The sequence below is a fragment of the Falco naumanni genome, chromosome 8 (assembly GCF_017639655.2).
Source record: "Falco naumanni isolate bFalNau1 chromosome 8, bFalNau1.pat, whole genome shotgun sequence".
In the NCBI taxonomy this organism is placed as follows: Eukaryota; Metazoa; Chordata; class Aves; order Falconiformes; family Falconidae; genus Falco; species Falco naumanni.
Window position 1 is genome coordinate 52468529 of NC_054061.1, and position 17871 is coordinate 52486399.

Below are 17871 nucleotides of genomic sequence, written 5' to 3' on the forward strand. Positions count from 1 at the left end.
GAGTTACTGTCAGATACTAGGATAAGCTCTCCGACCAGTTTCCAATTATGCTTCATATAGATATCAAATAGCCTGCAAATCTCATTAATAACCCCTACATCCTAACATAGTCTTCATTTGCTATTCAGTGTTCTTTTTATGGTCTCTCACTCCATACAGTCATTTATAGACCCTACATACAGATGGGCATGTACATGTATAAAGACATTTCTGACTCTATACAAACAATTCTACATATTCCAAATTGGTAACAGAATATCTGATTTAAAAACTAATTATGTGATTCTTTATAAAGACGTTTATATGCTATTTATATGCTGTTCCTTTGATTAAAATAATAGCATAAAATAGATGCAGAATGTTTTTTCTCCCTAAAATGACACAGGAATACTACTAAAAAAAAAAAAAAAAACATTGCGAATGTTTCTCAGTATGCAATTTTAACTTTGTATTTACTCATTATTTACAAGTAAAATCTACACATTTTATTTTGAATACGTTGTAACCAAACCGAGAAGCAAAGAACTTCGCACAGTTCACAAAAGGTCTGAGAAAATTCAACAAATACCTAACCAGCTGTAAAAATCTATTTATCTGGAAAATAGAATGCTACATTTACCTAAAAACACCACACACATAGGATAACAGATACAATCATTCTACCTGGCTGAAAAGAGAAAACACCTGAAATCTAAGAACTAGCTGACACAGTTTCATTCTTGCACTTAGCACAAGGTTAAAAGTTGTACTGCCCCTCTCTGGAATTACTCCAGGAGTTAAAACTTTCATCTAATTAGCAAACAGCCATGCAACTAACTATAACTATGAAGTGACTGGTAAAGAAAACGGGTGCATAATGACAGACCTGGGTTACAGTCATAGCCAAAGCCTGCCCTTGTTTAGGTTGATCTTTTAAGTAAAATGGCAGAACAATTACTCTAATTTTAAAGCAAGTATAGACTGCTTTTTAAAATGCACTTTGGAGAAAGAAAAACTGACATTTTACTGCCCTGTGTCAGGGATGCTGTTCAATAGTGTTCAACTATAGAGACTTACAAAGAACTGTTTTTAAGCAATACACAGATATTGTAAAAAAATAATATTAAATAAATCTGAACCCGAAGGTAATCAACATTTACCACCACATAATCTATACAGTACAGTTCTGTAGCTTAGCGCTTAGCAGTCTCTTTAAAAAAAAAAAAATTAAGGCAAAATTGAACTTTAAGGTTTATATTTAGAAGATCAACTTTGGCACAAATTTCTGCAGCGGCACAAAATATATCACTGACTTCAGGGACTCGGCAGTAAAACCAGGTCTGAGAAAGTAGGACACCACAGTGTTCCCATTGCCCTATTTCTGGTCAACCAATTTCCACAGAAGCCATCAACAAAATCCCAATTACGAAGGAGCTAAGGCTAGATCCTGAGGGGGAAAAGCAGTGTCTTACACAGAGAATGGCTGTTACAGTCATTTTACAGGAGACAGTTTAACCCAATCTAGTCAAACCCAGATGTCTTCTGCAAGCACTTTCTTCATATTCAAGAGAAACTGTAATAGATTAGAAATTGGAAAAAAATTGAACACACTGTTACTTAGGTGGGGGATTTGTCACCCATGAGGCTACTCTGATGAGCTTTTGCTGGGGGAAGGGGGGGGATACATTTCTAACTTTGAGAGCTTTTCAAACATTTTCTTTCACATTTTCTTCAAATAAACCATTCTTTCAGCTACAGAGAAATGCTTCCTTACTTCAATAATGTATATTGTGATAGGCACATGCAGACCGCAGTGCCAGAGTCCTTAAGCACCTGTACGCTGGTAAGAAAAAAAAAAAGAAGTTATTTACTAGAAGCTCACTCATGTAGATACATGCATTATTCCAGCACATACCGTAGTCTTCGAGTGGCCCTTCTTCCCACCTTACTAGGAAGAAACAAAAACATTATGTCAGAAAACATTTCCTACACTATCCAATTCCTCAGTTCCAAATCAAGACTAGGCTGCATCTCTTGAAACAACTGGATACGTTTGCTTTTAAGACCTGAACAAAACAGCAGTGTAGGAAAGATGTAAACCCAACAATCTACCGTAATCTCAAATAAAAACCATGTCATCCTTGCTCCCATTGCTTTCTGCTCATTCACTGCTTTCTGCAAACAGTCTTTCCCAGTTCCTATTTCTCCATGCATTTCATAGTTCTCTTGGTGGTGCTCTGCTGTCTCCTACCTCCCAGCATTCGGAGTAATCTCTGTGATGATGACTGCCCCTAATATTTTAGCCTTTGAGATTGCTGATCATGAAAAAGATATCAATACTTTTTTTAAAGGTGAGGTTTTTTGCAAGCTTCATAAACCAACAACAGAGGAGTAACTGCATTACATAAAATTAACTGCATTGAATCAAACCCATCAGGATGTACACCTCAAATGGAGACTTCAAATCTAGCAGACTGAAAAACAGGGGATTGCCTGTAGCAAATTAGCACATGATCCTGAGCAAACTTCAAGGTCCTAAGTAAATTAGTAGGTCAAAGACTAATTATTCTTTTAGTTCAAAACAGACCCAAAATCCAGTTTCATGTTATAATAAAACTGCATCAGACAGCATGGAGAAGCTGACCATCTACTGAAATACATGAAAGTGTGATGTATTTTACAGATATGACCAAGGCCTCTTTCCCTTCTAAAAGGGATTTTGGTAGCAGAGAGAATAGAAAAAAAATCACACTACTTGAGAAATAGACTGGTTTTCTCAGTCATATATTCTAGGGGTTTTGTTCCAGCAATTTATAGACTTAGCACCACTTCCTTACATAGAAGTAACACCGAATTTTTAGTGATGCTTTTGAATTTATTTACTTAAAGCAACTTTGTTGCACTTCAACAGAATAATTATTTTCCTCTTACACCAACCTATTTCAGGGGTTCTATTTTGTCTGCTATGCGTGTGCCTATATAAACACACTTCTTAAGCAAACAACAGAGGAAAAGGATGTTTACTTCTTTTTTAATGAGGAAGGTAAAGAAAATTACAAAGAAATCTTACTAGAAATCTTGTCCTTAACTATTAGTTTAAATGTATACCTTATGAGTACTTAGGCACTAAAACAACTTCCATAGTAGCAAATAGCCATTACATCAGTGTAAACCAACAAACTAATTTCCCCACAACTTTTGAAATCAGTTCCTCCAAACTCAGAAGCAACTTAGAAGAAAGATAAAATCTAATCAGGACTAAATATGGACAACATTCAACACTGGCAAACTTGAGCTTTCAATTTTTGATAGAGGATATACTCGTCTAGCATCAGCTAATTCTTCAGAGAAGTCAGAGAGTTTAGAAACTCCTAGTATTTTTCAAATAGACATAACATTCCAGCTATCTAGTTCCGTGACACACTTGCACAGATACTGCCTGCAGCGCTACCTTGAACTCTTATTTTTAAAAAAATTACCACGCCTCACAAACATGCAAACTGCTAATGCTTGCAATCATTTTATTTGATTTGTATCATTTTAACATCTGCACAGCCTTAGAGCTCAAAATCTATACTATTGCATAGGTAAAATAACATTTCAGCTTTTTCAATTTTAAGATCTGTTGTATATACAAGTGGACTGATTTAATGAAATATTTAAATAAATAAAAACAGCAAAACAACTGTCTTCTACAACCAACAGCTGAGTAATACTATTATAAATGGTTACACTTCCAACCAAGATCTCAGACCAGATGCATAAAAAAACCTGAGTAAGCATGATATTCATTCCACAAATGTTGACACGAACCAAACATTGATGAAATTAAGGTCCAGCAAAATCAATAAAATAAAATGGATCACTATAGACTGTGTCCTTCATGATTACTACTGCATAATCAATAAACACCTTCCTGGAACGATCATGTTTGTAAGAACTACGCAAGAATGTCATCAGGCTAATCCATAAAGCTGCTAACAACTCATCTATCCAGCGGGAACGTACCCCATAACACTTTCAAGTGCACCTAGTTAGATAAAGAAAATAGAAAGAAAACAAGCATTTCCTTTTAAATACTTCTATGGGCTACCTAAGCAAGAGCTATGAAATGTAGACATGAAAGCAGCTATGAAATTTACATCAGATTTTTTTTCCTGTTTTCCTTTAACGCTGTGTGGTACACATGTCATTAAAAAAACCCACTGAAACATTTTTAAGCGCACACCATGTTCTGTGGTGAGGTACTCATTTGCTAAGTAGCTGCATTGTGTTTTTTCACCATTAGATGCTTTCCTCATTCAATTCACATACTAAAATCAGAATGTTTCACCACTCAAGACAGAACATGAGAACTCACAGGATACAATAAGCCAGATTTTTTGTTACAGCATTATAATTCACATGTCTTGCTGTACTGGTATATTGTCATAAATAATAAGAACTTCAATACAATTCAAAATTTACGCCTGCTAGTAAAGCTATGACAATTCCAATTACCATAGCAACTTTGCATTTTTATTTGCTGCTATTTCATTGCATCAGCCAGCCTGGTTTGGTTACTATGGAAGACGGAAGCTCAGAAATTCACCTTCCTGGGGCAAGGGGGAGATGGAGCAGACAAGATGAAATGCTGCAGTCTGCAGAGCTTCACTTACCTAGAATTCATTCATTTTAAATATCATCTTCTGTAATCTCAGGTAAGTGAGATAAATGATTACTATTACAAGACCAAAAATCTTAAAAAACCTTATATATCAACTAAAGATAAATTTGCAAGTGAAAGACATGAATGAGCAATTAAATACTAGTAACAGAGCTCCTGAAGCCTACAAAATAGAACACCTTTGCCCGGGCATTTCAGAGGCCATTATAAGATTATTCTTTCATGCTCCCATTTACTCACTGGCTAATACTAAACCTACAATGCTGCTCTTTTATTTTTTAGATGACTACCCTTATCATTCTACCTTGCATCATTGTTGAAGGAATGAAAAAATGAATATTCAAAATCCACAGTTTGTTATAGAATACTGATGGAAACGTACAGAAGGAAAACATCAAAATCCACATAATGTACTATTTAAAATACTATCTTAAATACCCACCAGTGCAACTGCAAGTACCTATTAGGTGATAAGCAAACATGCATTTCCCACCCATGAACTTTACAATCAAACCTTCATTATGTAAACAGAAAAAATATGTCATTATGCATCATCTTGACAAAATGAGACCATTTCTTGTAATTTCTAATGACTTGTCAAACCTACCCTTTAACAGTCAATATACTTGGACAGGGTAAGAATATTCCAGTAACCCTATAGCATGAATCAATTTTTTTAAACTCAGTGGGTTAGGTACCAGATTAGTTTCATGTTATTCTTAGTGACAGCTAGTGAGTGGAATTAGCTGGAAAAAGAAAATAAAATCTGTGCAAGTTCAAACATTCCCTTAATTTGGCAGAGTAGAAAAAAAACCAAAAGGAAAACAAAGCAGTACTGTCTTCAAACATGACATTTAATGCCCTGAAGGTTTTAACCTTAAGACATATATGCCTGCATAAACTCACAATGTTATAATATAACCTACAAACTAGTAATTCAAACGTCAGTGCACGTTACTCACTAGTCACAAAGGAAAGCTACCGTTGTATTCAGTGACATTATTCAATAACATGCTGGTCACTCTTCTTTCCTGAAAATACATTTCTTCCCCCAAAGCTGCATAATTTCATACTACTTAAAGAAAACTATTTGCAATGTTACAGCACTGTTTATCTTCCCTTATAGGAAAAGATCCTCTAGTCCCTTGGAAGAAGGCCAGTGCGTAAAGACATATATGGAGAAAATAAAATTGCAAGTTTGCAGGCCAACATTTCCTAACTGTAGTCCTGTACATGCAGGACAGGAATTTTTTAATGCACTGGTTAGGAAATCCATACTGCAGCAACAAGAGCACCCAACAATCTACCATCTCTTTCATACATAAATTTTTATTAAAGTTGAGTTTCATAAAATGAATGATCAAAAAGCATAGAACAACAATAAATGACAATTGATTTTTAGAAAAACGATTGCAGAAGAAAATGACTGCAGATTCCTACTAGTTCTAATTAAATAAAATTCCACAGATGCCGTAAAAAGAGTTTAAAAAAAAGAGAAGGATCTGTCAAATCAGATCATAGGATAAGGCAAAACAATTTAATCAAGATTACCCTCACAATAATGTAACTCTTCTGCACACATGGATGCCACTGAGGTAAGTGTCAATAATGCATATATTAATGATTCGGCCACTGCCACCAAATCATTATTGCCTCTCTACCGCTCAGCACAGGATGAAGTGCTCCAGGACCCACAGCTGAAGGACAGCTGTTAGAGATGAACACGCTGCCCACCAACCATGTCTCCAACACAACCACCACCACCACCAACACACAAGTTCTCCCTTCACAGCAAGTGGCCAAATTCCTGTAGGGAATAATTGGAAAACAACTTAGCACCATGGAAACCTTTCTAGGATGATGGAAATATTTTTATTGGCACCAAGACTGAAAACGGAACAGTTTTCCTTCCCAGATTCTCAGATTCATTCAGCACCTCTGACATTGTGAGAAGTGGACTGGGGAGAAGCAAATGCACTTAAGTATTTCTAAGACAATCTGTTCCATGAAACACTGAAAAATCCAGGAGGCAGAATTGTAGAGGGACACGTTATCTATACTGCGCTTAGTAAAAAAACCCAAACCAACCCAAAATCAGACAAAAGGGGGAAAAGGAACCTGACAACTAATTAAGAGGCATTCAGCCATGACAGATTCTTTTGCCCAATGCTGCACCAAAACTACACAGCATCTCACTAATGTTTTGCTGGGTCTCCATTCCAGTCAATTTAATTACAGGATTTTCTCAACATCAGTGGTCCATAATCCAAAGAAAAATCTCTCCTTCAGCCCAGTGAGTTTTCTCCCTTGCTCTCACAAACAATGAAATAAGCTCCTGTGATAAATTATCATAATTCATGTTATTAACAACTTTTATTATTCCAAACACAGTCTACTTATGTTGGGTAAATGCAGCACGTCAAACTACTAATTTCTCCTGTTCAGTCACTTAATGAAAGCCTTCAAATAAGAGGAACTTTTTCCACAATGACCCAAAAAAACTTTATAACTTCATTAGTGTCTATAATAGCTGGAGAGGGCAAGCACCTCCTTGTTTATTCCAGCGAAACAGCCTATATTTTCAAATATCTTGACATCATTGACCTTTTTTCTAGTTTAGCTCGCATTAGCACAGATAAATTATTAGCCAGATTTGCTACCTCATAGAAAATAACTTACATGAGAGTGTTCCGTTCAGTTTCATTTGGGAGCCTTGCCTATATAAAGTCATTAATAATAAATAATTTATAATAAACCTGGTGTCTTAACAAATTTCATAACCAAAAGTCCATGCTACACACTAGTATCTATTTCAACGGACTGAGCCAACTGTATATATCATATTTATAAAACAGCCCCAAGTCTGCAGCAAAGGATGTAATCCCACTTTCTTCTAGTTTACATGCATTAGAGGAAAACAGCCTACCCAAAACGAAATGCAAAAGTTTCAAGAGAAACAGCAGCAGCTGACACACCCCATAGCTGTGTACAAGTCCAAGTCAGTGACTTGAGGAGGGGACAAAACGCACCCTCAAAGTCTGTAGGTGCCAATGAGCTGAGGATGCAGTCAATATGCTCCAAAGGACTTAGACAGAGATATGGACCAACAGGAACCGGGTGAAATTCAACAGGGATAAATACAAAATTATGCATATGACCCTTTCCACCAGTACCAACAAGAGATTGACTGGCAGGGCAGTAGCTCTGCTGAGAACGCCAGGGAGTCCTGGCCAGCAATAAGCTAAACATGTCAGGAGTGCACCCTGGAAATGATGAAGGCTAACAGCACACCACACTGCATCAACAGAAGCAAAGCAAACAGCAAGAGAAGTAATTAATACCTGCCACTTAGCACTCGCTACACTGCATCTGGAAACCACATTCAGTTTTGGACCCACACAAAGAAATAAGCCTTGTTTAACCCTGCAAAAGAAAGGCTTTGGGGGACCCGAACAAGCCTTCCAAAACCCATGAGTTTACCCAGAAGGCAGATGCATAGCAGGATAACAAACAGCAACAGTCACAAATGGGCAGGAAAGGATCTGACTGGACACAAGGAAAATTTTTTTCTCTCTGAGGACAATCATTGGAATAGGTTGTCCAGAGAGGTTCTCCATTCTTGGAGGCTTTCATGGCCTGACAGCAAAGAACTCCCACAGCCGAATTCAGTATCAACCCTGCTTTAAGCAGGTCAGACTACAGACTCCTCCAGCCTACATACCATCATGGTTCCAGATCTTCATAGTTACTTTCAAATCACAGAAAACACTGAAAGAAAAAAAAAACCAAGAACAAACATCATCTTCACTTGATGGTGGCTTATTTCAGCTGCTAATTTTAATACACTTAGCAAGTCTGACTGGATGTTTTAGTAGGAGTACAGCATCCCATGATAATTTGGAGCTCACAACCTGATGCAAATTTTATGCTTTATTAAGGAAATGGGGTGAAAAGATGTACTTTAACTTGCATGGCCTTACTCAGTAACACTAGACATACTTTTTCTTGCATGGCTTAACTTAAGAACACCTGCAGTGAATAAAACCAGAAACACTGATTGTAAAAGTAAAATCAGGGTAATTAAAGGGTTGCTCGGACCTGCAAATAAAACAACCTACAGCATGAAACCTGAAAGCTACAGGCACGCTCCAGTGGAAAAGCTCAGTTGTTGAATACAGGTAAAAGATTCATAAGAAGTCCAGAAATAAAAGTAGTATCTCAACCAGAAGAACACATTTCAGAAGGGGCAGATGAACTACTACTGACCATCTACAAACTAAAAAAAAAAAACAAACAACCCACAAACAACCACCTGAATTCAGCTCTTTCCTGCAAGAAAAACTGCATCATAATGGGTCAGTGCTCCAATTTATCTGACTATAACTACACCATGTTTAGTAAAAGTGCTCAAGCAAATACTCAGTTGTACAGGCTAAAGCACTCATTAATCGAACGACACTCCGCAGACCTTAAAGTGCTTTTGGGGTGCAGTGGTCATGTCAATAATGCATTTCAACAACAGCCTGTCAGGGACATGATGAAGCAGTTGTGAATTCTCTGTATTTTGCAGCTTCATGACCTCTTAATGCACATGATTCCATACGAGCCTCGCACTCATACCTGTAACTGCTGCACCATATTCAACACAGAAAACCCACTCCCCACCACAGCTATCCACCACCATTTGCAGGTTAACCTGCTATAGGTGTCAGTTGTACACGTAAGACCAACACCAAAACAGACACATTTTTCAAAATAAGACAAGGAAAATCAGGTTGACTGCCAAGATTTTTTTTTACCCTCTAACCCATCAACAGCCACAATTAATTTCCACGTAACCTCCATGAGAGGCCACCTCTTGCCTCTTCCACTGGTAGGACCGCACTGTCTCAGGTACCTGGCACCATCAGCAGTAAGTGCAGAATGCTGAAGTGAGAAAGGTCACGTGGGAAGTCCAGCAGGAAGATCTGACCCGGTGATCCATCTCCTTCAACTGTCTCATTTCCATATTGTAAAGGGTAACAACTCTGCCCTGAAGTCTGACTTACATCTTTCAACCAGAAGAACCCCCACGATGAAGCACCATCACAACCTCAGGGAAGAGAGAGAAGGACAAGTAATTGAGGGGGAAAGAATAAGGATAGCATGGGAACCCAACAGGATTCACGTTTGTACTTGGTGAGCTTTAGGGGGCTTATACATGCACAGACAGGAAAGAACATCGTTCCTCAGCCCTGCCAATCCCAGCAGGTCACACAGGATGGCTCCTGGGAGCTACACCAGACAAGAACACACATCAGCAGGATTGAGCCATGCATGCACCTTCCCAGGTGCTCTTGCATAAAAGCTATGAGGCTCTGCAAGTGGAACTGAACAATGACGAGGACGATGGTTCACCTAGCACGGAGGTGTTGCCGAGGTAAGGTCAGCCTATGTCCTGCATCAAAACTGCTCCATCAAGTAAAAGAAAAGACAGGTCACTGTCATGGCAGGCTCCCTTCTGAAGGGAACAGAAGAGCCAATATGCTGGCTGGACCCACTTCTTTGGGAAGTCTGCTGCCTCCCTGGGGCCTGGGTTAAAGATGGAAGAGAAAGGTGGAAGTTATGGCAGCTAGTCCAACTGAGATGGGAGGAGATTGTTTTCACATCATCTACAGACAGCTGACAACTGCTTGTGAAATTCATAGCGTACAAGACAAGTTTTTTTGACAGAACTGCTGGTGCCACACATTAGCCTTGTGTTCTGCCTGAGAAGCTATGCTTAAGGTAACTGGTGCTTTTGGTGTATCCTCCACACACACTGGACTATGCCTGTTGATGTTTATCTCCTAGTCACAAGAACCTGCTCATAATACAGTATATGTGTGCCTTCTCATACGGAAGGTCTGAGCATCATCCCTTCCTGATCTATGTCCCTCCGAAAATGACAAGGCAATACATTCTGACCTTAAGGTCCCCAGCACAGGCTGTTTCAGCAAATGCACTTTCATACTGCCAACTGTAAAGCTGGGCACCCTCACATCCTCCCCTCCAGCATGTGTTGGCAGCAAAATTGCTCTCAAACCTCATATATTCCTTACAACATGTAGTGATAGAAACACAAAGCAAGAAATGCAATAGTTGCCTTGCAGCTTGCTGAATACAGTTTCTTGTAGAGATGTGCAGCAGATGGCAGTTTAGGAGAACATGAGGTGTACTGGAACACCTCTAGCAAGTTGGGATTAGGTAGGAGGAGCTAGATGTGGTAGTTCTACCCTACTGAACACATAAGCATTATTCAAGAGTACACTGACCCCTACGGTGCAATGGAAATTCCTGATCACAGGATCTGGGTGCTCCTACTGCACACCAGATTGCTACATCTATGAATTAGGAATTAAACAGAATACCAGGAATAATACAGAGGACTCAACTACTCTGTCACATTGTGCTTCAAATCCCCATTCATTAAAGAAGAATATAGTCTAAAAAAAAAAAAGCAACTTTCAAGACAACAAAGCAACCTGCACTATATTTGTAAGTTTGATATGACAAAAATAAAGTTTATTTTGATTAAGCTTTCTTCTCAGATCTTTGTCTGTCTTCAAAGACTTCATCTACTGAGCTAGTTCACAGAGAAAGCAAGCTATAGATCCCCAGTGACCCAGATAGCAGTTGCGTTCCAAATCCCGAAAATACCTTTTTCGCAGCCTGACAGCAATTCTGTGAATGTTTTTACATATCAATTGGCCTTTGATGCTGTGTCCTCTGCCAACAGATTGACAAGAAATAGTGAAACTTTAATAAAATAAATAAGCACTGCAAAACCTACCGCCTTGCAATAGGTAGCTTCCTGATGTTATTGATTACCCTTGCTTCCTGCCACTTTCTCACCGCATAACTCTGGGCCCCATTTCTGTGAATACTAAAACACATTTCTGCCCTTGTCTCTCTCAGTTCTTTATAATGAAAGCTACTATCAGCACAAGTTTCTTGAAAACAAGTTTTCTGAAGTACAGAGTGTGATGCTGTATAATACATTACAAGCTTTAATAAAAGCAAGCTTTCAACTCAGGAGAGCTGCCTACGTCTTCAGAACTCCTCAGTACCTTTTTGTTTATACTGATTCTCATCCTGAAAAATAAAAAAGTACCCGTTTTTTCATTTGTGCTCTACTGTGGAAAACCCCAAACCCCTCTTTTTCTTGTATATGCAACTGATTGACCTAAATCATGGAACACATGGACACATGAATGAAATTATCTGTTAATATATCTTTTTCATTATTTATTTCTGTCTCAAACTGCTGACGCTTTATCACCTCTCCAGTGTCCTAATGCCCTTCCTGATATTTTGTTGCACTACTAAGCCTTAGATCAGCACACAAAGCTAAGCCACTTAAGAACATCAGCTCCAATAAATCAGGACAAGTCTAAGTCTTACATTCTTTCTTTACTTTCTCACCTAGCCGAGAAACTATTATTGCAAATCCCAGAGGCTGAGAATGCTGAGAAAAGTGAACAGCAAGCCAAAGGACATTTTCTAAGTGTATTTCCATAGATGAAGTTGCTTGCATTAAGCCATTTTGCTGGGGTGTGCATGTAATACTTTTGGAGTTCTATTTCATAATGAAAATTATTTTTCATGCAATCAGAAGTCAGCTTTCCAAAGTTTCATTAAGGTTTTCCATATAAGAAACACATAGATTCCCAACAAATGTTTACATCTGATATACCTAAAACAAATCAAAAGTCTTATTGTAAAGACTGCAAACCATCTCCTCCATGTCCAAATCGAAAACAGTTACTACAATTTAACCCGTAAGCTTTGACAACTTAACAATAAACCTTTTCCCGACACCAAGTATATTCCATTAGCTACTAGAGAAGAAAGCTGTGCTGTTGGTTGTGTAACTATTAACCCCAGTGCTGATCAGAAGTCCCTAGTTAGACAGCCCTGACTTCTGGAGCAGAAACTGCATCCTACATAATCCCTCAGTGAAAATTACTGTATTTCCTTCTTTATAGGAATGCTACAGAATCTCCTCCTATATAGCTTTTATCTCCTCACTCATTTTCTTGGGGTCTGTATCTGACTGCGACAGCAGCTCCAGAACAGAACTGAATTTTTTGCTGCCATACTAATCCCCTGTCCAGTGACTAGAGACAGTAAACCATACAGGTTGTTCCACAAAGGGACAATCAAGCTAGTCACACAGCACTGGATACTTCATTTTTTAAAAAAGTGCATCATTATGTATTATCACTCAGATTCCAACCCAGATTAACAGAACAAGATATCAAAACCAAATGTTCCTCTAAATATCCAAGTACCACCTACACACCAATATGCAAGTTAGTAGGAAAAACATTTCACAACTAGAATCACTGAAAACAAAGATTACCAAATCAGTAAATCACACTTACAATGTGTCAAAGAAATATTTCTGTTGCGTTATCTCAAATAAAAAGGAACCACGAGAAAGTTATGTCCTCCTTGAATGATCAGGAAGACAACATACAAAAGAGTTTTTAGAAAAATCTTAACTAGAAATCTCTTGTCTGGAATACTGGTTTGCATTAGATAGCAACTCATCATCACATGCAAGCAGTCACTATTGGCAAATGGGCACAGGATCAAATTCACAGGCAGCATCCAAATAGCGTATTTGTTTCCAACAGGTACAAAAGTAATCTCTTATATTCTTCTGGGTTTGCCAGCAATCACGTATTTATCTCATCAGTCTCAACAAATAACTGCAGAAATGTGTACAGCTATTCCAATTCTCTCCTCTCCTTTATTCAGGACCACCATTAGCTGCTACCACTTTTTAATTTCACCCTATAAAAATCAAGCTAATCTTCCCATTGTATGCAAAGTCACCTGCGTAAAAAAAAAATAATAATAAAACTAATAAAAAAATTTCTTCTTCTCTGAATTCTAGGATGTAAAGCAAATTGGGAATGGTCTATAACAAACCCATGTCAAGTCTTCTTGCTTACACTGGGATTACAAAAGGTATAGAGTACCCACAGCATAGAACATGTAGTTATAGGACAGAAACTTGAAGGAATAACACCTATTTTAAAGCATAGTTCGAGTCTAACTTAAGGTCTCGAACATGGAAAAAAAACTTTCAACACTTCCAACATTAAGATGGCATATGTCATCCTATGTGCTGTCTATACATAATGTGACAGCTTCTGTTTACAAAACTGCTATTTTTTCCAGAAGAATCTTGTACATTCAGCACACACCAGATCTGCCATGGAACTGATGCAGTTAAGTATCACTTATTCAATTAGTGGTCTCTGCTCTGTTTATTGCACTGTATCTGCATTATGAAGAGAATAACAATGTACCACAACCAAAATATCGCAACCACAGTGAATATTAAAGAAACATCTCCTGTAAAGAATGCATCTCAATAAAGATAAACAAAAGGGAACAAAGAAAACCAAAACAGATTTGCCTGGATCGAAGTCAGGACTATAATTTACTGAATTCTGTGCTCAAGCCCGCTGACTTCAACGCTGACTATTTGAAGCTCCCAGCAACTTCTCTTCAATTGCTTCTGCACACCAGAGTCCAGATTTCTGAACTGCCACATAGGAAATGGAAAAAGTTACTATGAATAACAAGGAACCAAGACAGGTTCTCCACTTCAGGGCAAAAAAAAACTGAGGAGAGAGAGATGGATCTCTCTGGTTAGGGTGGTGATGCCTGAATTTTGGAATAGCTACATCCCTTAGATAACACAAGTCAGAGTAACTCCTTGAACAGAGTTCCTCTTGTGCATGTCTTCTCTGCCTTGTCTTTAGAATTTACTTATTTCTTTTGGCAGCAGTAAATTTGTTGTTGTTTTTAAGGGAGGAGAAAGAGGAGATTAGCAAGAAAACCTATTCAGTCATGATGTGCAACTACCTTCTCACTGCTGCATTTACATGTCAGCAGTAGAGTCCGCACTCGAAACTTTTGTACACAGCTGTGCTGACTTTAGCATCTCTTCTAGACAGCACAATTATTACACTGGCAGAAGCCTGTGTTAATCCAGGAGGGAACTGATCTGTAGAACCGAATAATTAGCTTCGACAGAACAGGGACATTGATACAGGAACATCAACTGAGAAAAGGTTGTGAACTTCAGCCTTAGCACAGCACCTTCCCTATTCTAGGAGGATAAGGCTCATTTGCTCCAGCAAGACCGGGGTCACAAGCACGCAGCATAAATCCAAATTCAGCCAGGCTCCTCCTTACTTCCAGAAGCCGCTGCCTGCCTGGCAGTTCCCAGCACAGGACCTGCAGCTGCTGCAGGAGTGGCCTCTTCAGAGCGTTCCCCTTAGGGATTACTCTGCTGCCAGTCTGCTGCTGCAAAAGCAACAGCCGTTTATCCTCCCTACCTTTTGGCTGTAAACCATCAAAAGATAATTTCATGGAATAAGACATTAGTATCTGATAAATACATAACTGGAGTCAGGCTCTTCCTTTTTAAAATTTCAAAAACATCAACATAGCAAAAATTACTTACATGCTTTACTGAAAGGAAATACCACACAAAACCCCAAAGGTTATTAGCAGCTTCTTCATAATAATGAAAGTTATGAAGACCAGCTAATCACTGCTATGAAAAAGATTCATCACTATTGCCTTTTTTCGATTTTTTATGAAAGAAAAAATTAATCAAGATCATTTAGAAAGCCAGCCAACCAGTAAAATAAAGCTTTAACTGTATTTAAACATAACATAAACGAATGCTGAGGATCAGCTCAAAAAATACATTTTTAACATTCATAAACTGGGATTGATCATGAAAGCTGCATACTACAAGGCACTTTCAGGACTCTCATACCTCAAAACCTATGAAGCAAAATAAACAAATAAAAGAAAGCAACAGCAACTAGGCACGTGGGTCTGCAACAGCAACAACAGCAAACCAAGAGCATCAAATTGTTTGGTACCAACAAAGACTTCAGCCAGGGCTGAAGGCAATGAAGTAACAGAGCTTCTTGAAAAGAAATCAATAGCTGAAACCAAAGATGATCACTGAATTACAAAAACTGTGTCGTCCCCCCCCTTTTTTTTTGCCACTCAATTTTTAATGAGAAAAACATTCACTGCACAAGTCAGAAATGCTGCCAATGCCGTCTAAATGGGGTTTGCTGGTGATTAATGGTATATTCCTCTAAAAGCACAGTAAGAAACAAAATAATTAAAAAGCATCAGCTGAAAATGAAAACCAGGAACCAAGCTGTTTATCAAATACCCTTCTTTAAGGCCCTATATTTTAAATGTTTTGGGGGAAAAAAACCCAAAAAACAAAGCTACACAAGAAAGAAACCAAAAAGCAAGTCAAGCAAGGCATTTTAAAGAGCCTATCAGGAAGATTTAAATGTGTTCATAGTCTACCAAACCTAGTTTCTTGTTCTACATCTTTAAGAAGTTACAAGTAAAGACCATAACTCAAGATCTTTGCTTATATTTCTTAATTAACATACATACTTTGGCAGCTTTGCAAATTGGCTTCAATTCAGCAAAATATTAAGCATATGACTAAAACGAAGAACATTTTATACCTTCTTGAAGTCAACTGGAAATAGAAACATGCATACATGTTAAAAACGAAACATATGCTCCAGTGATATGCCCAAACAGAGCCTTGGTGCTAGAAGGTCTTAAATAATTCATGTTTGAAACCATTTTGAAATTCTTTGGTGAAAGGCAATACATCAAGAATAACACTGTTTTTATCCCAATTGAGCCTGAGCCTTCAGAACAGACACATTATTTTTTACACCGGGTGACAGAACAAACACCTGCCCCAGTTCTGCAAGGGGGTAACCTCACAAATCTGACCGTAACACCACGGCCTAATACTGACATAAGCACATGATTTCCATACTCTCAGCTGTTGGATAAACGACGTGTTTCCTCATTCTGCAGAGGAGACGCAACAACCAACGAGCTCACCAGCCCCATCACCCATTTTTGACAGGCTTGAGACGCTTACACACGTTATCAGCTGGGGTTTTATTTATTTTTATATTGATGCAACTGTACATCCAAATAAATAATTGAACATTACATGTATTTTTACACGTATATTGCACCTCTCGCCCTGGTGACTCCTGCCAGCGGGCAGGAACGCACCGGGCCCTTCCCCGAGCCCGTCCGCCGGGCCCCGGGAGCGCCCCCCGCCCGGCCCACCGGCGGATCCCGGGACATTAAAGATGGATCCCGCTCGCCCCGCAGCAGCCGCCGCGGCCCCGCTACCCGCCTCATGCAAAGCACAGCGGTGGACCCCCCCTTCCGTCCCTCGCACGGCAGCGCAACCCCCCCGGTTTCACAGCCCAGCGGCGGCAACGCGGCCCCGGCCTCCAGCGGCGAGGCCCCCAGCAGCCCGGAGGGGGGGCGGCGGAGGGGGGCGCCAAGCCCCCACCCCGGAGGAGCGGGACGCGCCGGGCAGCGGGGGCCCCGACGGAATGCCCGCAGGGAAGGCGGGAAGCGGCTATGTACCCGGCGGCAGGAGAAACGGGGCGGGGATCGGTACCTGAGGCTGCCACGGCGGCGGGGGCGCCCCCCGGCAGCGCCGCCCGCTGCTGCTGCGGGAGGGTGGCGGCGGCGGCGGCTGCGGCGGCGGGAGGCGGCCGCCCCATCAGCAACGCGGCCGCCAGCCCCAGGAGCAGGGAGGAGAGGCGCCCGCAGGTCCCCAGCATGGCGAGCAGCCCGAGGGCAGCGGAGGCATATTGCGGGCGAGGGCGCGGGCGGGAGGCCGGGACCAGCGGCTCCGGCGGCGGCGGCGGGACTGCGGCGGCGAGCGGCCGCCCCCACGCACGGCAGCTGCCGGCCGGGCAGCCGTGAGCCCGCCCCGCCCCTCGGACGTGCAGAGGGCGGGGCCTGAGCGCGGGGCGGGGCCGCGGGGCGGCCCGGGGGCGGTGGGCGCGGGCTGAGAGGGTCCTGTTCCGCAGCGGGGGGCGGTCGCCCTGGCGGGAAGCCCCGCTGCCTGCGGGCCCTGCGGAGCGCGGGGCGGGCTAACGGCTTTCCGAAGGCGCCTCGCCGTTAACGCCTGGCGGTAACGGCCGAGGGCAGGGAGAGCCGGGCCGAGAGGGGAGGGCGCGGGGCCGGCCGGCGCTGCGGTCTGTAGCCGGGTGGGCGCGGACATCAAACCCGCCGCGCTCGCTGGCTTTCAGCCCCCTCCGAACCGGCGGCGTTGAAGTCGGCTGCGGCCACGCTCGTTGCTGAGAGCGCCA

General features: G+C 40.8%; 1 protein-coding gene across 2 annotated transcripts in view; it reads right to left on the bottom strand.

Moving 5' to 3' along the window:
* FAM171B (family with sequence similarity 171 member B) overlaps positions 1 to 17493 on the bottom strand; it is a 36810-nt gene extending 19317 nt beyond the window's left edge. For both annotated transcript variants that reach the window (XM_040604444.1, XM_040604443.1), the window contains exon 1: positions 17172 to 17493. In XM_040604444.1, coding sequence (XP_040460378.1) covers positions 17172 to 17337 — 166 coding nt within the window. In that variant the 5' untranslated portion in view covers positions 17338 to 17493. The remainder of the gene's footprint in view (positions 1 to 17171) is intronic.
* Positions 17494 to 17871: the final 378 nt, after the last annotated feature.